This window comes from Schistocerca nitens, unplaced genomic scaffold, assembly GCF_023898315.1.
Source record: "Schistocerca nitens isolate TAMUIC-IGC-003100 unplaced genomic scaffold, iqSchNite1.1 HiC_scaffold_375, whole genome shotgun sequence".
NCBI classification, from domain to species: domain Eukaryota; kingdom Metazoa; phylum Arthropoda; class Insecta; order Orthoptera; family Acrididae; genus Schistocerca; species Schistocerca nitens.
Window position 1 is genome coordinate 482,925 of NW_026045909.1, and position 23,029 is coordinate 505,953.

The window sequence follows — 23,029 nt, forward strand, 5'->3', positions numbered from 1 at the left end:
TCAGCAACTTCCCTGATGGTGATACTGTGATTTTTCAGAACCATATTCTTTACTTCTTCCACGTTATTGTCATTAATTGATGTACTAGGGCAGTCGTCATCTTCAACGTCTTCTCAACTCTTTGAAACGTTCATGCCACTTGTAAACTCTTGTCTTACTTGTCGTAGATTCACCGAAACCCACAATCAACATTTTGAATGTAATGCTGCACTTCACTCCGTTTTTCAAGCAAAATTTAGTGCAAATTCTTTGATCCATGTTTTTCACAAGTGAAAATTCGCTAAGCACTTGAAAACATGTATAACCTGTAAACAATAAACCAAATATTCATAATGGTTGAAAATTCAGACGTACATCAGAAACATGTATACCAACAATATATAAAAAATATATGAAGACGGTATCTGTTCTTTCGGACATGTCCGAAAGAACGGACACCATTGGTGATCTTGCAGCTCTCGAAGAATGAAATTACAATGAAATCCAGACCTTTAGCTGCTTACAGGTATTGATAAATATCAATGGGGACAGTTGAAAATGTGTGCCCTGACCGGGGCTCAAACCCGGGATCTCCTGCGTACATGGCAGATGCTCTGTCTGTCTGAGCCATTGAGGATGCAGAGGATAGTGCGACTGCAGGGAATGATCTCTGGCACGCTCTGGCACATTCTCAACTTACTGTCCGCACTCTACATTTGTAGTGCCCCTGCCCTCTACACTCATTACTCACGGCAGTCAATCTGTCGATTCCCGTAAGAGTTCGGGCAATGTGAGTGCATCCGCACTGAAGAAGATTGTTGGCCAGTAAGCCTTATCTATATGAAGATGGTATCTGTTCTTCGGACATATAGATAAGGCTTATCGGCCAATGATCTTCTTCAGTGCGGATGCACTCACATTGCCTGAACTCTTATGGTAATCGGTAGATTGATTGCTGTGAATAATGAGTACAGTGGGCAGGGGCACTACAAATGTAGTGTGTGGACAGTACGTTGGGAATGTGGGTCTTACAAGGATCATGCCAGAGATAAGTCCCTGCAGTTACACTACCCTTTGTGTCCTCAATGGTTCAGATGGATAGAGCATCTGCCATGTAGGCAGGAGATCCCAGGTTTGAGTCCCAGTTGGGGCACACATTTTCAACTGTCTCCGTTGATATTTATCAATGCTTGTAAGCGGCTAAAGGTCTGTATTTCATTGTAATTTCATGTATAAAAAAGTTTTAAAAATGAATCTATAAAGCCTGTTAAATTAAATTCCTGTTACTTTTTTATCACACCTCGTAATATATACATTTTAGATATATTTTAGCTTTCAGCCAAAAGGCCATCTTCTGAAGTAAAATTGCTCATGCGCACACAAGGGCCACCATTGGGGCCACCACAGTGGCCAGACACAATGGATTTGTGTGTTTTTTCTTTTTTTCCCTACTTTAGAAGAAGGACTTTCGGCTGAAAGCTAAAATATATAGCACTCATTTCATTGTGCCTGTCTGTGACTTACCGTCTCCTGTATATGGTGAGTTACTATTACTTTGTGCCAGAACTGATATGCTACCTTCCTTTCCTCACAGTTGCAGCACTATGTAAAGTGTTACTTTACTACAAATCGAACTGCTGTGGTTGGAGTTGGAGTTAGCCATGACACAGTCCTCCCATTTGCCCAGTCGCTTGGTTTGGAAAGTGGTGAAGGTCCCCAGTCATCAGGGACTTACCATGGTGGAGAACTTAGACATAACAACACATCTGGTTTGGCGCATGTTGCTGTTGCAGCGGAAGGAGTTAGGTAAATAATTATTGTAATCTATTTTAACAGTGTAATTTTGTTTTATGAAGGCAGCTGCAATGGTTTATATTATGTACACTTAGCCATTAAAATGAGAGAATGAGAATAATAGAAAAGTGCAACGTATTTTATTGTCACACTAAAAGATTTTGTAAATACTACCTTTGTCTTTGACAATTGTGCTTTTGACAGACTTTTATATTCAGCAACACATTTTCAATAACTTGGCAGCAGCTGTAAAATACAGAATGAATGTCTCACTCTGCTGCAGAGTGTGTGCTGATATTAAACTTACTGGTAGATTAAAACTGTGTGTGGGCTTTGGACTTGAACCCGGTATCTTTGCCTTTCATGTGCAAGTGCTCTACTAACAGAACTACCCAAGCACGTCTCACGTCCTGTTGTCACAGCTTTACTTCCACCGGTAACTCATCTCCTATCTTCCAAATTTTACAGATCTAGGAAAGTTACATGACCAGCACTCTGGAAGAAAGCACACTCCACTGTAAAGTGAAAAAGTTACTCTGGAAACATCCTCCAGGCTGTTGCTAAGCCATGTATTTCATGTATCCTTGTTTCCAAGAGTGCTAGTGCTGAAAATTTCACAGGAGAATTTAAGTGAAGTTCCTATTGGTAGGAGATGAGGTACTGGAGGAAGTAAAGCTGCTAGGATGAGTCATGAATTGTGCTTGGGTAACTCATTTGGTAGAGCACTTGCCCACAAAAGGCAAAGGTCTCAGGTTCTAGCCCTGGACTGGCACACAGACATAATTTGCCAGGAAGTTTCAGCCATAAAATAGTTTCTCTGAAGTTCAATTTAAGAGGAGCTTAAAGGAATTATTGGTGGCCAACCCCTTTTACTCCATCTTCAGTGCTGTAATGTGATCAGTGTAAATAAGCATTGTAAACACATTCTCTTTGATGATGTGTGGCTACAGTGACAGATCAGTTATTAACTCTTAAATGAAAATGTTTAAGGTTTTTTGACTTGTTCTGCACCCATGAGGACCAGTGCACTTCACATCTATGGAAGGGAAATCAACATTTTTTTAACCCTTTCACTGCTACAGATGTGCTGTAGCATTCCGTGCTGAGGCGCCTTTCTTATGTCTTGTTGTTTGACAAATGCTAGTGCCTGTGCTGAGAGATGGCATCCCAGGCGAAATGAAATACTTATCAGCTGATTTTTTTGAAAACTATTCGGTGAAAAAAATTTGTTTTGGCACATCTTACAGTCTGATATCTTTATTTGATAAAAACTGAATTCCTTTTTTTTATCCATCATACTTACTGCCCTGTATCAAATTAAGTAAAACAGTGCATGAAATGGTAAAGAGTTGCAGAGGTAAAAATGCATCATGTAAACTTTGCATGTGATTGATTTTAGCTCATATATAGCAGTGAATCAAATGTAGACAAGATATTGAAATTTTATTTAAAATTGAGAGCAGAACTATATTTTGTTTTGTTCATGTAGGGTTTTATAGCAGGCGGATGCTCAGGTGTGACCCACCCTACTCCACCCATTCAGGCTTGCCAGCGACTATGAAATATTTATCATCCATTTTTAAGAAAACTGTTAGCTGAAACAATTTGAGTTTAGCACACCTTAGAGTCCGATATCTTCTCTTCATGAAGGACTGATTTCTTTTTCAGTAGATTGTTTTGGGTGGATGTACTTGGGTTTCTGGAAGAATATTTCAAGAACATATCTTTCAGAGCATCCCTTAAGAGTTTATACCTATTTAATTGCTGTTGCCTTATTGTCCCCCAGTATTGCTGGACATCTGTGAAAGCTAGGCAAGAAATATGGATGTAATTTTTAGGTCTTCCAGTAGTTTTGATTTTTAAGTTTTTTTCCCCACTCTCAGATGACAGTCCAAACCAGATTAAAGAGGAGAGGAGACAGACCATCAGCCTGCCAAAGACTGATTTGGACCAGAAATGGTTCTGACACCTCACCCATGAATTTTACCATGGAGATTGTGTTGGTGACTGCTTGTTTGATGAGGTTTAGAATTTTCAGGTGAAGTCCATGTCCTTCAAGGATGATAGAAAGGCGTTGCCAATCGACTGAATCTTGTTTTTTCTTGGAAGTTCACAAAGAAGCTTATGATGGAAGCCAGCATAAATTTTGTAATAAAGTTGCTTCTGAAATATTTTGAGGAGCAATGCTGATAGAATTTTGTATGTAATTTACAGAAAGGATATTCCTTGATAGTTATGTAAATCCGTTGCCTCTCCTATTTTTGAATTTAAGGATATGCCTGTGAATCTCTTCTAATAATAATAATAATAATAATAATAATGGCTTATTTGTCCATAATAACTTTTACAGTCATGGACATAGTCAGTCAGTACATACATGAACAATAATAATAGTTTAGTAGTAGAAATAAAGTACATATAACATGAAAAACATTTAGCAATTAACAGCTGCTTTAATTTTATTTTTAAATATGTTTCCTTTTAACATTTTTATGGTGTTTGGCAGTCTGTTGTAAAAAAAATCTTCCAGTAGAAAATGGATTATGATCGGTTGCTTTTTTATTTCTGAATTTTATGTGGTAATCCTCTTTCTTCCTTGTATTGTAACTATGGATATCACTATTTATTATACTGTGCTCCATATTTTCTTTTACTAACAGTATAGTCCTTAGAACATATAATGAATACACTGTTAGTATATTATACTTAATGAAGTATTCTCTACAGGATTGACGTTTACTAATATTCGCTATTATTGTAATTGCTCTCTTCTCATGAGGGTGGTATGGATTAGGTGTTGAAGTAAGTGGGGATATCCTTTGGGAATCTGCCAGTATCTCTAATGCTTCTCAAGCTTCATAGAAGCAGCTGAGGAGTTCAGAAAAATACTCTGCCATTTCCTGACAGTTTACCTGATTGCTCAGGGTTAGCCGTACCTCTAATTTTCTGAAACCTAAATTTTTAGGGGTATGTTCTCAAATTATTCTTGTAAAAATCTTATAGAAATCTTGTGTTTTGTAGGTGGTAAAAATTTTCTTTGCTGGAATCCAGTTGTTCTTTCATGTATTTCCTCGTGGTTTGGCTAATGATTTTCATCACTTGTTTCCTGATTTCATGGAGGTGTTGCATATTTTCTAGCATTTTCTTATTCTTATAGTTGAGGAAAACTTCTTTGCATTCTTTCAGCTCTTTTACATATTTTGAATCCCGTCAGGCATGTCTGAAGTTCTTTTCCAGTGTTGTTAATTCTGTGGCCATTTCTGTGGAATTTTTCTCAGGTGTAAACTTGTTCTTCTTGTTTAAAGTTGGTTTCCATTCTTTTGCTTGTCAGATTTTTTGGTGGGTATGATTATTTTCTGACTCATTTCCTTCAGAGTAAATTGACTTTTATTCTTGTTAAATTGTGGTCGTAACAGATGTTTGCCCCTCCACTGACTGGAACATTGTAGATTTCTTTCTGTACTGGGTAGGAAACAGGTATATGATCAATGTGATACTCACCAATTTCTTGTATGTGGATGCTCCAAGTCTTTTGTTTTCATGGAACTTTTCTCAATGATTTTGATATGATTTCTAAATTGTAATTTTGGCAAGTCTTTGGGCCATTTTTGTTTGTGAACGTGTGTTTTCTGTTATTTTCTTTCTTTGCCGATTTGCCTGTTGAAGCCACCCAGCAGAATCTTCACTTCTTCTGCAGGGATTTGTGCCACGACACTCGTGACTTTGGCCCAGAGTTTTCAGTGTTTTGTGGGTCTTTCTGTTGTTATTGTTAGTGGGCATATGAACATTGATGAATGTGAATTTCTTATTGGCAGATTGTATGCGCATAGTCATGAGGTGATTGTTTATGGGGAGGCTTCTATGTATCACAAAGACCATGCCCAGAAGTGGAGTGCCATTGGTAACTCAGTTTCTGTTTTAAAATACAATAGTTACTATAGTCTGTAGCAGGGGTTCCCAACAAAATTTTCTCGAGGACCCCCTCATTGAGCATGATTGTTACCTTGTCATATCACAGTATCATTTACCTAAAAACGCCAAATGAAGAGTCTTTTTATACGTTTTCTATTTCTGGTGCTTAGAAAAAACAATGACATATTCATTACTGAAAAAATATTGAGATTAAAACTTTTTCAATTTAGCTATCATTGTTATTGTTAAATTTCTGATTATTGCTCAAAATCTTTGTCTTCAAATCTGGGTGCTTAGTATAACAAACTCCTTAAAAAATAAAAATTGAGTATGAACTGAAAATGACAGGAAAACATTAAAACTGATTGTATTGGTCTTAAGTGTACTACACTTGAGATTGCATTGAGTAGACGTGTGAAAAATAAGAAAACACTAATTTCATACAAGGTATTATTTATTTGAAAAAATACAGTGAGATGACTTCATCTGACCTCTCAGTCCATTATTTCTTAAATATTAGGTTCCAAACTTGAAACTTTCACTTTGAAATCTGACTGCATGTTGAGCCGCTTCCTATATTTGTTTTTCATGAAACACATGGACGAAAATGCTTGCTCACACCGATATGTGGTTGCAAATGGAAGGATCTTTTTCATTGCTGTATCTCCGAGTTTCTTGTAGTCCTTGCGTGCTGATGCCCAGAAGTGTGTAATTTTATCACCGATGAAAATGTTTATCATTGTACCACAGCTGGACAGATCCACAAGTTGATCTTGCTCTTCTTCTGTGAGGCCTTGGATTTTGCCTGTTTCTTCACAGCTAAAGGGATTTCGAATCCATCTGTCGTCAGGATCAGGTTCAGGGAAATACTCTCTAAAAGTGGTGGCTAGGCTGCATAGATGCTTGGCTACATTGATCTTGATCTGGTCAGGCAGAGATCTCTGATGACTCCAAGAATTGTTTTAAAGTAGAAAAGTTAGTTAGTGACTCGTTTTCTGTCCTTGATGCCCAGATCTGACACTTTTTGACCATAACACTGATCTTATTCTCAACTTTGAACATGTCTACATTTTTTCCTTGTAAACTCAAGTTTAACACATTCGAGTATTCAAACACATCAGCTAAGTATGCAACTGAGCAAAGCCAAGAGAAGTTAGTGAGAAAATCTGCATACTTTGTGTCAAGAAGGAAGACACGAACTTTGTCTCTAAGTTCGAAAGATCTTGACAAAATCCTACCTCGAGAAAGTCATCTTACTTCTGTGTGAATAAGAAGTTGCTCATGCTCACTGCCAATCTCTTTACACAATGAAGAAAATAATCTGGATTGCAGATGTTGAGTTTTAATGTATTTGATGATTTGAACTACTTCGTTAAGTATCTTTTTCGAAGGTTCAGGCAATCTTTTGGCTACTAAGGCTTCACGATGGATACAACAGTGAGTCCATTTCACCTCAGTGACTACTGCTTTGACACGAGCTAGAAGTCCTGTTTTTTTAGCCAGCCGTTGACTTTGCTCCATCCGTCGACATGCCTACACATCTTTTCCTGGTGACATTTTGTTCATTGAGATAATTATTTAATGCAGTAAAAATATCGTCTGCTGTTGTATGCAGTAGTTCACATGAAAAAGAAAATCTTCAAACACTTGGTCCTCCCATAAGAATTGTGCGAAAACCAACATTGTAGCTTTTTTTGATATGTCTGTGCTTTCATCCAATTGTAGAGTGTACATGTCACTCATGTAAAAGTCTAGCCAGCAATGTTTCTTTGATGTTAACTGCCATATCAGTAATTCGCCTTTGAACAGTATTATTTGAGAGCGAGACAGTTCCTGTAATACCTTAGCAGCTGCATCGCCTAACATTCTCTTGCAAAGTATTTTTGCTGATGACAGTATAAGTTCCTCAGCAGTTGTGTGGTTTTTCCCACATTTAGCAACAAGCTGAGCCACCTCGTAAGATGCAAGGGTTGCATTTACATTTGCACCACAGTGTTTGGTAATTGTTTTACGAGATGTTTTCAGCTCTCCTAATTTGTTTTTGAAAAAATCTAGAGACTTGCTTTTGAACTCTGAGTGCTTTGTTTCAAGATGGCGCCGGAGTTTTGCTGATTTCATACATTCATTCGAAAGGCTTTCATAGCAAATTACACATTGAGGTTTAGGCTGTTGCTCAGGTCCAGTGAACGTAAAACCGATGTACATGTAATCAGAGTTATATTTTCTAATTTTTCCAGTAAGCTTAACACTGATCTGGGAAGGGTTAGGTTCAAGGGACACCGACGATTTAGGTTCGATGGACACTGACAACTTCGGTTCGAGAGTCACTGACTTACTTGCTTGAACATCAAATGCATTATCTTCCTCTTCATCTGTAGGCCTTTCCTGTTTTAACGAACCACTTTTTAACCGACGATCCATTTTTAACCACACGAACTGTAGCTTCCGCGAAAAACAATGCTTTACAAACACTATTGTTTTAATACAGAATATTGAATATGCAAACAACACGGTCTGTGAAAGCACTGGCAGTAAATTAACAATGGCCGATTGTCGTCTGAAATGTGAGTTTCTGTGTAAAGTGACTGTCAGTTGTCAGCTGCAAAGAGACAGCACGCGCAGTCTAACGGCATACAGCAGAACTATTTGCCTCTATCTAATTGTAGTTTAACACTAGAGTGTGCTAGTGTCAGTTGTCTCTAGGAAGACACTAAATGCAGAAGTTAGCATTCACTAATGCAGGAAGTGGCCAAAACAAAAAATTTGTTATAATTTGTAATATATTTAATATATTTTTTATTCTAATAGCATCTTGGGGATCCTTCGGGCATAGCTTGCGGTCCTCTGGGGGTCCATGGACCACCTGTTGGGAGCCACTAGTCTATAGTGTCATTGGTGAATCATGTTTCTTGGAGGGCTAGTGTGTGGAGTTCTTGTCAGGTTAGCTAGGGTGTGCAATTTTGAGGATTGAGTTAGTGTGTTGATGCTGAAGGTGCACAATATATTTGTGAATTCTAGATGGAAGTTTACCAGAGAACTGTGACTGTCTCAGCATTTATGTTTGCCTGGGTCCCCCAAAATTTGAGTGCCTGGTTGCTGTCTCTTGACAGGTGGACTGGTTACCAACTGGGATAATGCCAGCCTTTCTCTCCCAAATAATGATAGCGTGTGATTGTCCAGTATTTCCCTTGTTTACTTGAAACCAGGGATTGTCAGTTTCTAGAGTTAAGAGGCAGGAAAATTATTAATATTATTATTAATTTTGACATTTTTTGTTAGAAATGGAATAAATTGCTATATTGTGTCTCTCTTGGATTACTTTTCCAGTTTAAAAGACTCAAAGCAGGTGCTGGCAGCTTCTGTGCTACAGTATGCATTAGGAGTGGGCCCCTCTGTAAAGTGGGGAAATCCTTCAGGATCTCTACTGCAGAAAGCTGCTGCCTCTGCAGCAGGTAGTGACCCATTTGCTGTCAACGCACTGAATGTTTCATTCACTGATTCTGGACTCTTTGGATTCATAGCATCTGCTCCAGCAAATGTCATTGGTGTGGTAAGTTTCTGTTTTAGTGTCTGGTGATTATTTTATTTACTTGTGATACTGATCACTTTTGCACTTTCATAGGTTAGTCATCCTACATTAATTTCTATTAAAACTTTGATGGGTAATACTCTCTCTGACTAGGCTATCCAGACATGATTTGGGATCTGCCCTCACAACTTTTCATGTTGCCAGTGTCTCTCTACTCCTCAGACTTCATAGAAGCTCTCCTGCATACCCTACTTTACTAGCATTCCTCAAAGGAAGGACATTGTGGAGAAAGATTCATGCATGCATAACTCAGTCAGTAAGAATATTCATTGCCCACGAAAAACTGGCTTCAAATCTTGGTCTGGCAAACAATTTTAATCTGTCAGGTATTTTCAAAACAACATACAGCTATGTAGCGAAAGATTCTTTGTTCTTTAGGTTTGAAATGCTACATTATGATAAGACTAAAGTATATGAAAGTGACTAGTGAACTGGAAGATCTTTCTACATAAGGTAGATATAACATCTACTGAGTAAGCAATAATAGATGAAAACTTATATGTACTTGTTTACTTTCTGTACCATGAGCTTCTGTTGGAAGAAGAGAGAAAAGGTTGAAGGGGTAAAGATACTGGTAAAGTGTAGGGATCACTAAAAACTTGGATCAAGAGAAGCTTATGGGACAGTTTGAAAGTGGGAAAATTGTTTATTGTAGCAGATGAGATCTATGCAGCAGAGAACATAGAAAATATAGAGATGGCACTATGCAAGTGGATATATGTCCTGAATGATCAAAAAATGGAGGGAAAAATACTACAGAGCAGAAAAAAATGTAGTAAAATGAAAGAAACGAAAGGAAAATGAGACTAGAAAGAATATTGTAAGTTGAGGGCAGGATAGTGGCAAGAACCAAATACGTGGTGTTGAGAAATTTCCTGTTTGTGATATTCTGAGGAGCAACTGTGGTGGTGGTGGTGGTGGTGGTGGTTGTTGTTGTTGGGGGGGGGGGGGGTGTATAGGGATGAGACATGATAAAACAAGATCAAGGGTACAGATATTGTTTCAAGGAGTACTTCACTACAGGATAGTGTGCATTCCGAGTGTAAGCTCTCGGTTTGTATCCATTCATCCAGACTGATAACGTGATGGTTGTTATGCCAATGTAAATGGTGGACAATAGTTTCAATAAAGTTGACTTACATGCCAGTACTTTTTTCCACAGATTGCTCTCCCTTTGACAGAATAAGTCTGATGCAGGTAGTTATGCAAGAAAGTGTAGCCAAGTCACAGCTGGGGAAGTCACAAAGATAGGGAAGTATAAACTAAGGAAACATTTTCAGAAAAGGTAGCCCTGGAGAAGAAGTTGCGTAATATATTCTAGCCAGGACAATAGGGGGTAATGAGAAAACAATCCATAGTTGTTTTTGGTTTGAGTAATGTGTTGGTTATCTTTGCTGGCAGGATAATTGCTAGCAATGTTACCAGAGATGAGATGTGATGTATTTATATAAGTACCAGCATCCAAACAGGTAGGCTAGTCTGGATGTTAAGGCTGCAAGGCAGGGAACTTACCATGTGGGAAGTGTGGCTGCTGTCTAAATGTAAGTACTCTTGTTAAGCATGTGCAGTTGGCCATGGGTGAATCCAATATCATCATAAGTGATAGTGGCTTGAGCTTTAGAAAAAGACTGTGTTTTTGGTGTCAGAACTTTGGAGGTTTACTTTCGTTATGGGTCTGTACCAGGTGTATCCAATATTTTAGCTTATCTGCGTCACATTGGGAAGAAGACAGGTGTTTTTAGGTTGCACATAATTTACATAACGTTAACAATAATCGCTGAGGGGGTAATGCAAAATTAGCAGTTTTTATTGAAATAGCATGAAATCGCACTTTTTACAAAATATCACAAAATTTTTAATTTTTCCATATTCGTAACTGATGGTTATCAAATGTTAAAATTACATCAAGTGTTAAAATTACATTTGGAATTCTAATTTTCTCAAGGCTAAGATAAATAGCACTGACTTTGGTGAAAAATAGCACTGAATTTGCCAAAATAACAATGAATTTGCCAAAAATAACAGTGAATTTGGCAAAAATTACATCACGTTTGGAAAAAATATAGTGTGTTCAGCAAAAAATAACATCAAGTTTGGCCATAAAATAAAAGATGTTTTCCTGACTGTATCAATTTATCAATCTTTTATTTAAAAGAAATGTCATTGAAATTCATTCGTTTACTTATATTTTTACCGATCGTGTGATAGATGCTCTTTTCTTGGGCCGCATTGATACTTTGTTTCACCCGCATGCGGGTTGTGGGTCGGACACCCCTGGTATATGCAGTTAAAATATTGTCAGTGAATGAAACCTCCACAACAGTCGTATGGTCCATGGCTACCGGGTTAAAGTCATCTAGGTAACAGAAAATTTTGGCAGTGGGAAAGTGTCAATTGTGGACATACAATGAATCGGGACTGTAAGAGTGACAAGTTTCAAACTTGAAGCTATGGAGGATGTAGATGTAAACAAAATGTTGTTCAGAATGCTTAGACGACACACATGTTGGAAAAAAAATTATGTACTGTCCATGAAGATTAAGTGGTAGTATATGTTCATTTTACACAGTCGCAGTAGCCTTTTGTATCGCTGTGACCTGTTATGACCAGCCAGTGGTTACCTTTAGTCTTATCAACAGAAAAAAAGGAGACATTTATCTTAGGGTGGAAAAATCTGCCAAGTAACTACTGTATGTTCATAGTGATACAAAAGAGAGGCGCACATTGCAATACTGTACTTGGTGGTCAGAAACTGTCATAAAGGCTTGCAAGGGTGTTGCAGGGAAATAACTGTTAAGAAAAAGAATTAGGTACATTGCCCCCCTTTCAGAATGAACCCAATGACTTATTAATATTTTTCTCCATAGTTGACCATACATTTACTATTTCAATCAGAATTATATAGTTTTTTTTGATAGGATTTCTTCATAGATCTCTCCTTACCATTTATTGGAAGGATGAGAAGTGAAGATAATACTGTTTTAGAGGTTGGTGTAGCATACCCAAAAAAATACACATGTGCAACGCCACTAGACATTTCTAACACTCAAACCATGTATCACTTTTCTTCTTCCTTGCTTTGCACACAACAGAATTTCTGGAGGGTTTTTCCTAGATGGGATTGGTGGAGGGGGGGGGGGGGGTTAAACGTAACAAAATGTGAAAAAACTGCTTATAAGTCACAAAATATCGAAGGAAATAGTGTGTTACACACACTAAATAGATTGATTTCTCAGATATCCTACGATATCCCGTCACGCCATCTATTAACAGAGAAGAAGAAACACTAAAAAGAAGCTGTAGCTGCTCGGCCATTCTCACAGCTGACAATGTAATAATGGACTTGTAACTTGTGACTGGCTGTGAGCCAGCTGTATAAGCCATTGGTTTAATTGGCGTTGAAGTTACTCAAGTTGTGCTCGCAAACTGAAGTGGCGTGCTAGAGGCACCATCACTAAACATGATCTTGGTTTGGTTTCCTAAAACCAATCAAGAGTCTGATATAAAAATTGGATATGGGATGGTAGTAAGGATTGAACCTGAGCCAAAAGCTGAGCAATGTCTTGCGCTATCATCTTTGCTATGAGAGCAGCTGGCATTAAGTATATCTGGTAGACTGCTTGAATTTGCACATGTAGTGACCTGAAGGCTAACCTCAATACTAATTAACTTGGAAACGGTGCAACATTTCAGTTTTTTTTATCTTAACTCCAAGCTTTTTGACAATCCTGTATGCTTAGAGTCTGAAAAGTAATGTCTACTCCAGGAGATTTTATCATTGCAACCATTATAGAAATGTGACAAGATTTTTTTCAGCAGTTTAAGTATTTAATAATTGTTTAGATATGCACGGAATTCTCACTTGCTTGACCATTATTGTGATTTATAAAATAGATTTGTTTATTGGATCACTTCTTTATACACACTTTTCACAGTGATAACTGCTTGAAAAGTTACTAATATGCCAACTACACTGCCTGACAAAGAAGTACCCAAAAGGGAAGGAGGAAAGAAAATGAAACTTCACACGTTGAGAGGGCATGTGGTGATAAAAAGGGAGTCAAATGAAAATGAGACAATAGTTAGTAAACTGCTCATTATTTCAAAAGTAATTGCTGTAACTGTTAATGCATTTATCCCACTGAGAGGAAAGACAGTCAATGCCTTCATGAAAAAACATTTGCGGTCGACTACAGAACCAAGACTGTATCCAGTCATGCACCTCTTAGTGCGAAGCAAATTGACGGCCACAAATGTCTTTCTTCAGGGCATCAAAAATGTGGATATAGCTTGGGAAGAGATTGGAAGTGTAAAGAGGATATGTAAGGGCTTCCCAGTGAAATTTCTGCAGCTTAGTATAAACAATCTTGGAAATAAGTGGGCACTTCATTCTTGGCCTTTCAATCTTATTGTTCCTTCTTGTTTTTCATACATGTTGTATATTGCATGTCTTTCCCTATAGCTTACCGGCATGTTTCTCAAAATTTCAGACACCATGCACCATTTTACATTATTGAACACCTTTTCCAGGTTGACATATCCAATGAACATACTGTGATTTTTTTTTATTTTTATTTTTCCCTTCTTCTATATTGTGGTTCATGGTGTGGGTTCCTGTAGTCATGTCAGAGTTCATGAACCACGGGCATCGTATGAGTGGCCAAGTAAGTGGCCCCGACAGTCAGGATACCAGTTACTTTGGAATAAGGATGGGCATCTCGGACATATTCTGAGTCATGGTCACCGTTGTGCTCATACGGCAAAGACTACCAAATCCGCCGGTTAGTCCCTCAGCCGTTAGGGGTAAAACCCAATGGGACTTGGGGCAAGTAGGGCTAGCAACCCGCTTCCCTGGTACTTTAAATACGATACTGGCAACAATCAGAGCAAAATGCCTCGGACCTTTGGAGGTGACGGAGTCCCACCTCTAACTGACAAACCAGGGACTCCTAAGATATGACTTGGCAAACAAATGGTAATGAGATGGGGAGCTATTAATATCTATGGGGGCTATTCTGGGAAGAAGGTAGAGCTGGCAGAGGCTGCAAGTAAGATGGGGTGGACGTTTTAGCTGTTAGTGACATTTGGATAAGGGGTGAGAAAGAAGAGGAAGTGGGAGAATACAAGGTCTACCTGTCAGGAGTCAAAGCAGGAATAGCACAATGGGGTGTAGGGCTTTACATCAGGAAAGAAATGGAACCCAGCGTAGTTGCAATAAGGTATGTAAACGAATGACTGATGTGGATAGATCTGACAGTGTCTAGCAAGAAAATTAGGATTGTCAGTATATTCGCATTGTGAAGGGACAGATCAAGATAAGATGGATAGTTTTTATGAGGCACTCAGTGATGTAGTTGTTAGAGTAAAGGACAAGGACAGTGTTCTGCTCATGGGTGATTTTAACGCCAGGATTGGAAATTGAACAGAAGGGTATGAAAAGGTTATGGGTAAATTTGGAGAGGATATGGAGGCCAACAGGAACGGGGAAACAACTCTTGGATTTCTGTGCCAGTATGGGCTTAGTAATCACAAACTCCTTTTTTAAACATAAGAACATTCACCGGTATACTTGGGAAGGCAGGGGAACCAGATCTGTCATTGACTATATAATAACAGATCAGGAAATCAGGAAGGCTGTGAGGGACACACGTGTATTCAGGGGATTCTTTTATGACACTGATCATTATTTAATCTGCAGTGAAATTGGGATTGTGAGGCCGAAAGTGCAGGAGGTCAGGTCCATATGTAGGAGGATAAGAGTGGAGAAACTTCAGGATAAGGAAATAAGGCACAAGTACACAACAGCGATCTCAGAAAGGTACCAGTTAGTTGAATGTAGTCAATTACAGTCATTGGAAAAGGAATGGGCAAGGTACAGGGACGCAGTACTAGAAGTGACTAAAGAATGTCTTGGAACAGTAGTGTGTAAAAGTGGGATGAAGCAAACAGCTTGGTGGAATGACACAGTCAAGGCAGCCTGTAAAAGGAAAAAGAAGGCGTATCAAAAATGGCTACATACTAGAACTCGGGTAAACAGAGAAAGTTATGTTGAAGAAAGAAACAAAGCCAAACAGATAATTGCAGCATCCAAGAAGAAATCTTGGGAAGACTTTGGAAACAGGTTGGAGACTATGGGTCAAGCTGCTGGGAAACCATTCTGGAGTGTAATTAGCAGTCTTCGAAAGGGAGGTAAGAAGGAAATGACAAGTATTTTGGACAGGTCAGGAAAACTGCTGGTGAATCCTGTGGATGCCTTGGGCAGGTGGAGGGAATATTTTGAAGAGTTGCTCAATGTAGGTGAAAATACGATCAGTAATGTTTCAGATTTCAAGGTAGAATGGGATAGGAATGATGATGGAAATAGGATCACATTTGAGGAAGTGGAGAAAATGGTCAATAGATTGCAGTGCAGTAAAGCAGCTGGGGTGGATGAAATTAAGTCGGAACTCATCAAATACAGTGGAATGTCAGGTCTTAAATGGCTACACAGGTGGCCTGGGAGTCGGGACAGGTTCCATCAGACTGGACAAAAGCAGTAATCACACCAATCTTTAAACATGGAAACAGAAAAGATTGTAACAACTACAGAGGCATCTCTTTAATCAGCGTTGTGGGTAAAATCTTCTCAGGTATTGTTGAAAGGAAAGTGCGAGTATTAGTTGAGGACCAATTGGATGAAAATCAGTGTGGGTTTAGGCCTCTTAGAGGCTGTCAGGACCAGATCTTTAGCTTACGGCAAATAATGGAGAAGTGTTATGAGTGGAACAGGGAATTGTATCTATGCTTTATAGATCTAGAAAAGGCATAGGACCGGGATCCTAGGAGGAAGTTATTGTCTGTTCTACGAGATTATGGAATAGGAGGCAAACTTTTGCAAGCAATTAAAGGTCTTTACATGGATAGTCAGGCAGCAGTTTGAGTTGACGGTAAATTGAGTTCATGGCTCAGAGTAGTTTCAGGGGTAAGACAAGGCTGCAACCTGTCTCCACTGTTGTTCATATTATTTATGGATCATATGTTGAAAACAATAGACTGGCTGGGTGAGATTAAGATATGTGAATACAAAATAAGCAGTCTTGCATATGCGGATGACTTAGTTGTGATGGCAGATTCGATTGAAAGTTTGCAAAGTAATATTTCAGAGCTAGATCAGAAATGTAAGGACTATGGTATGAAGATTAGCATCTCCAAAACGAACGTAATGTCAGTGGGAAAGAAATATAAACGGATTGAGTGCCAAATAGGAGGAACAAAGTTAGAACAGGTGGACAGTTTCAAGTACTTAGGATGCATATTCTCACAGGATGGCAACATAGTGAAAGAACTGGAAGCGAGGTGTAGCAAGGCTAATGCAGTGAGCGCTCAGCTACGATCTACTCTCTTCTGCAAGAAGGAAGTCAGTACCAAGACTAAGTTATCTGTGCACCGTTCAATCTTTCGACCAACTTTGTTGTATGGGAGCGAAAGCTGGGTGGATTCAGGTTACCTTATCAACAAGGTTGAGGTTACGGTATATGAAAGTAGCTAGGATGATTGCAAGTACTAGTAGATGGGAAAAATGGCAGGAAGGTGTCCACAATGAGGAAATCAAAGAAAAACTGGGAATGAACTCTATAGATGTAGCAGTCAGGGCGAACAGGCTTAGATAGTGGGGTCATGTTACACACATGGGAGAAGCAATGTTACCCAAGAGACTCATGGGTTCAGCAGTAGAGGGTAGGAGGAGTCGGGGCAGACCAAGGAGAAGGTACCTGGATTCGGTTAAGAATGATTTTGAAGTAATAGGTTTAACATCAGAAGAGGCACCAATGTTAGCACTGAATAGGGGATCATGGAGGAATTTTATAAGGGGGGCTATGCTCCAGACTGAACGCTGAAAGGCATAATCAGTCTTAAATGATGATGATGATATTGCTTCCAATATTAAGCATGACATCACATCAGAACTGCCTCTCTGGTGCCTTTTCCTCTTCTAAATCTAAACTGATCACGATCTAACAGATCCTCAATTTTCTTTTACATTCTTTTGTATAATATTCTAAGTTTTTCCAGAAGTCTGATGGTACGTTGGCAGTCTCAGATTCTACACACAAACTTGACTAGTCATGTGGTTGCCACTTCCCCAACGATTTTTGAAATTCTGACGGAATCTTGTCTACCCTTACAATCTAATACCTGATTTCAGAATCTCTGTCTGACATGATGTAATACAGTTGGATTGCCCCCATGTTGCCTGGTATTTTCCAAGTATACTTCATCCTCTTCTGATTCTTGAGCAGAGTATTCACTATTACCATCTAAAATTTAGTTCAGAACTCAGTTAGACTTTCTCCTCTCCCATTCCTACAGACAATCCTATATTAACCTGTACTCTTTTTTTCTAATACTTTCCCTACAACCGCATCCCAATGCCCACAATGACTAGATTTTCATCTCCCTTTACATGCTGAATTACCTGTTCAGTATCCTCAAATGTTCTATCTGTTTATCTATGTATCTATCTCCACCTCTTCATCTTCTGCTTTCAATGTTGGCATTTATACCTGAACTTCCGTTGTTGGTACTGGTTGGCAGTTGAATCTGATGACAACCATATCAGTGAACTGTTCACAGTAGTACACATTCTGCCGTACTTTCCTGTTCTGGTTACCGTATTTACTCTAATCTAAGCCGCACCTGAAAAATCAGACTCGAAATCAAGGGAAAAATAAATAAATTTCCCGAATCTAAGCCGCACCTGAAATTTGAGACTCGAAATTCAAGGGGGGGAGAAGAGTTTTAGGCCGCGCCTCCAAATAGAAACAAAGTTGGTCCATTGTAATATGAGACACAATTTAGGTCGAATGAATGACGATACAGCTACTGTAGTTTGGTTCGAGTTGTAAGCTTAGCAGTTAAGCTTTACCAGGTAGCCATTGCTATGCTTCAGGCGCTTTGTCCGTATTTATACGGGTACCCTTCCTTTTTCACATGCTTGTCAGGTTTGAATCAATTGCTTATTTTTCTTTGATCTGATAAGTGCAATTCTCTTTGTTATAGGTGTTTACGTCACTATAAGCTGAAACTTCATTACTGTACTGTGTCATGCATTGTTTGTCGCATTCTGATAATGAGTGTTTACGGCCTGTCGCCGGAATCGTCTCATTAGCGAAACAATGGCAAGAGACTGCTATTTGTTGTTACTTACACTGCTGCTTTCTTTGATAATGATCAACAAGAACCAAATAATAGACTGCGTATGATAGAAGATGTTCTGAATGAGACTTTAGCTAAAATGTTTCTCCGTTTGAAAATCTTTGCAGACGCCTCTTTAGTACATTACATTCTGCACAGAAATTAGTCATCTTAGATTTAAAAATCTAGTCAATTGCCGTGCTTCATTTCTGACTGCATCACTGTTAGGCATAAGAATAATACGAATATAAACATGACATGACATGATATGTATATTCTTCCGCGTTTGCTGTTGTCTCACACTAGTTTCGTAGTTTATTAGGCAGACAAGATTTAAATGAGACAGCAGCAAACATGAAAGAATACATGGCAAAATTTTTATATTCGTATTATTCTTATGGTGAAGAGAAAAAATTCAGAACGTAGAGTGGGCCATATTGACAAACATCCCAAACAGTCCTGCCAGTCGAATTTTAGTAGTAAATTGAAATGCTGCTACATTCGAAGGTGAACAGTACGGAATTTGTATTTACCTCTTTGGATAATGTATGAAAATGCAGTGGTCAAAACTCGGGGTGGAGAAAAAAAGCTCATCTTCCACCTTTTTTTAAATATATTTACTGACGCAGAGGTTTTGGCGCCAGTATTTATCTTTGTGCCTGCAAAGCATTCCTGTGTAGCGCTACATATATTCGACGGCAGAAGTTAGTTGTGGCGGCACCTACCAACATTTTTCAGAACTTCCTCTTACTTTGCACTCGATTATAAGCCGCAGGCAGTTTTTTGGATTACAAAAACCGGAAAAAAAGTGCGGCTTAGATTCGAGTAAATACGGTATACAATTTTCTGATCTAGATTGAGTCTTGCATTTCCATTTTCAGATTTCCTACCTTTCCTATTTCTTTCAAACATCTGGCAGTCCAAGTTACAACTTGTAGAATGTTATCCCGTTGTCGGCTATTCAGTCTTTTACTCATTGTCATTGCCCCTTTGGCAGTTCCCTCCCAGAGATCTGAATGGGGGACTAATCTGGAACCTTTTGCCAATGATGATATCATCATGATACTTTTTCAATTACAGACGACATGTCCTGTGGATGAACTTTTTTTTAATGCAGTGGTTTCCATTGCCTTCTGCATCCTCATGCTGTTGATCATTGAAGATGATTACACCTTTTAGGGGCAGTTTCTCATGCCAAGGGCGAGAGAGTGCCCTGGACCTGCATCAACTCCTCCACCCTCTGTGACAAGGCCATTGGCAGAGCGGGGTGACTTCTTATTCACAAGTCCGTGGCCACCAGTGCTGATGATTTTTTAATTGAAAATTTAAGCAGTGGGTAGGTACTAACACGGGACACAGGATTTTATTGTATTGTATTGTATTTTAACCGGGGACCTAGAAACGATGGAGAGGCTCCCTCCCCGCCGCAGCCGCAGTGGTCCACAACCCCACGACGACTACCCAGTCCACTTCACCCCTCCGCCGCCCCACACCGAACCCAGGGTTATTGTGTGGTTCGGCCCCCGGTGGACCCCCCAGGGGACGTCTCACACCAGACGAGTGTAACCCCCTATGTTTGTGTGGTAGAGTAATGGTGGTGTACATGGAGAACTTGTTTGCGCAGCAATCGCCGACATAGTGTAACTGAGGCGAAATAAGGGGAACTAGCCCGCATTCACTTGAGACAGATGGAAAACTGCCTAAAAACCATCCACAGACTTGCCGGTTCACCACCGGGCGGATTTGTGCCAGGGACCAGGCGCTCCTTCCCACCCGGAAAGCCGTGCGTTAGACCGCACAGCCAACCGGGCGGGCCAGGATTTTATTACTAGTTAAAGGTGCTACCCATAGACAGTGGGTGAACTAAGCTTGCCATAAAGCTGTTGTACCCTCTCCTGAAGCAATGTTGCCCACAATTGTTGTAATTGGTCTTCGATATCTTCAATACGTCCCTGGGACAGAGTTGCCATGTGAGCTGGTCCCACACATGCTATCGCGGACAGATCTTGGGTCTTATTGGCTGTGGGAGTACTTCAACATCACATAGACAGTTCATAGAGGCACATGTCGTGGGGGAACATTGTCCTGTTGAAGAATGCCACCCCAATACAGTCACATGAGGGGTAACCCATGAGGATGTATGTGATGCACTGTTGTGCCATGAGAGTTCTCTGAATCAGTATCAGCTGTGATCTGAAATTGTAGCCAATTGCTCCCCACACCATGCTCCCTGTTGTAACACCACTGTGCCTGTCCAAAATAATGTAGGAATGGGACCTTTCTTCTGCTCACTTCATACTTGCCGATGACGTTCATCCATCGTAATGCACACATGCAAAACACAATGTAACACCATTCATCAGCAGTCCATGCTTCCCAATCACAGCACTACTAGAAATGCTGTTGTTCCTTTTATGAGGTTAAAAGCAGCATAACTATGTGTCGGTAATTCCTTAGTCTGGTTGCTGCTAGTCTCTGAGTAGTGGTGCGGTTTGATGCAGAATAATGTGGGTAGTCCATTACTTGTCTCATATGGCAGTCACAGAGCTTGGATGTGGTCAGTCAGTGTGTACCTGCCTCCATATCCCCATGCATTTGAACATTGGACCACAGCCTCATAGATCCAGGTACTGCAGAATTTGACAACCTGACCAAGTGGCAATGCACCATGAGACCCATTTTAAACTCTGACAGAGGCTGATAATGCTGTCAGATGCTGATAATGCTGCCTTTCAAGAGTACATGACAGCTCCATGTCCTTCAGTGATCACTCAAAATCTGACACAGAGTGCACCCCTTCCATACTCTATTGGGGCTGGAACAATGCTAGATGTCTCTGTGACCCTTTTACCTGTTACAGAAAATTGAAACACTCTAACATTTACATACTTGCCAATGTGTGCATGTAAGAAGTTCCATAGGCATCCGACCATGTCTCCTCCATACCTTCTGTTTTCCATATCCTCCTCCCACTCTCTCTCTGTCCATCACCTCCTGCCCCCCTCCTCCTCCTCCTTCTCTCTCTTTCTTTCTTTCTTTCTTTCTTTCTTTCTTTCTTTCTTTCTCTCCCTCCCTCCCCCCCTGCCTCTGCATCTGCATCTGCCCTCCCTCCATCTCTCCTCATTCTCCTGCCCCCCCCTCCCCCACTCTTACTGTCCATCTCCTCCCTCCTGCTTCCCTCTCTTTCTGCTCAGCTGTGCCCATCTGCACATATAAGCCCTGAAACACGTTCCAATACTACCCACACAGCATGCCAGTTGTGCAGGGCAGCGTAGATGTCAGGTGCTACCAGCCCTTTACCACCCACACTCCTATGAGAGCTAGATGTTAACTTACCCCACAGTACTTCTTTCCAGGCAGTAAGCGTTGTGTGTACCAAATTTGGTTTAAATTGATCCAGTTTTGGGGGAAATAAGAGTTATATTCTTCTTCATTGTGAGGGTAGTTGACACACTATCTCAGTGGTTTCTCTGGGGAGGGGGACTTTTCCAGGTGCCTTCAACATGGTATTTTTTGATTTATGCAAGCTCTGAGGGTTGTTCAGTTTTGAGGAATTGATCAGTTCTTTAATTTGTGAATTGGGACTGGACTTTGCAAGCATAAGTGGCTTCTGGGAGAGTCACACTTCTGTAATGTTGGACCTTAGTGTCTGTTGACAAGTATTTCTTATTATACTTGACCAAGTTAGAAATTGAGCATTTATCATTTTCCAGAATGAGATTTTCACTCTGCAGCGGAGTGTGCGCTGATATGAAACTCATTTTGTTGGCTCTATTTATACATCTTCCTTTCTCATTTAAGTTGTATTTGATGATTTCTCAAAGATGTTTAAACTGTGGAACAATGGTAATTTTTTGATTGTTTATGAAGACTTGTACTCATGGTTCCATGGGCATGCTCTCTGTTTACTTGAAGAATCCTTGTAATTCAATTTTTAAGGTAATTTTTTTGGAGGGTGGTGATGAGGGCACAAAGTTCTGCTAAGCTGAGAGCTAAATTACTCACAAACCCCAGGCATTTTGTTCTTAATGAAGATTTTGTTCCAATTTTAATTTTAGGAAGAGTTTCTTTTTGCCCAATCTCCATTATGTAATTGAGGGATAAATTTTTATCGTCATCATTATCATAATAATAATAATAATAATGTTTGATTTAGTTGCCTGTCTTTCACAGCCACTGTTGTATAATGTATTATGCTGTTTTGCTTTATTGATAATTGGTGTGTATTGTTTCTGTCATCAAAAGGTTAAAAGGCACAGTTCATTTAGCACTGTTGATACCTTACCAATTGAGTAAATGCATCTCATAGAAAAACTTATTTTAATTAATCATTATCATAATGATTTTGTAGTTACTTAGGTTCTAAAATTTTGTATTTCAAAATTTTATTGTTATGGTTCTTTTCATCTTAAAAACTTCTAGAATGTCATAAACTATTGTGCCCCTGTCAAAGGGGTCCAGTAGAATTTAAACAAAGTAAGATCAATGAAATATCTTTGAAATGTCAGAATGAGTTGCAGATAAATTATGCAGCTCCTTTACACATTAAGTAGTTGAGTGAACAAGTTTTGCTATATTTCT

At 39.5% G+C, this 23,029-nt stretch overlaps 1 protein-coding gene across 1 annotated transcript in view; it reads left to right on the forward strand.

The window, feature by feature from the left end:
- The window catches only part of LOC126229551 (cytochrome b-c1 complex subunit 2, mitochondrial-like), a 50,939-nt gene that overhangs the window by 19,321 nt on the left and 8,589 nt on the right, over window positions 1-23,029 (forward strand). The window contains exons 5-6 of the mRNA XM_049942315.1: window positions 1,574-1,785; window positions 9,013-9,235. Coding sequence (XP_049798272.1) covers window positions 1,574-1,785; window positions 9,013-9,235 — 435 coding nt within the window. The remainder of the gene's footprint in view (window positions 1-1,573; window positions 1,786-9,012; window positions 9,236-23,029) is intronic.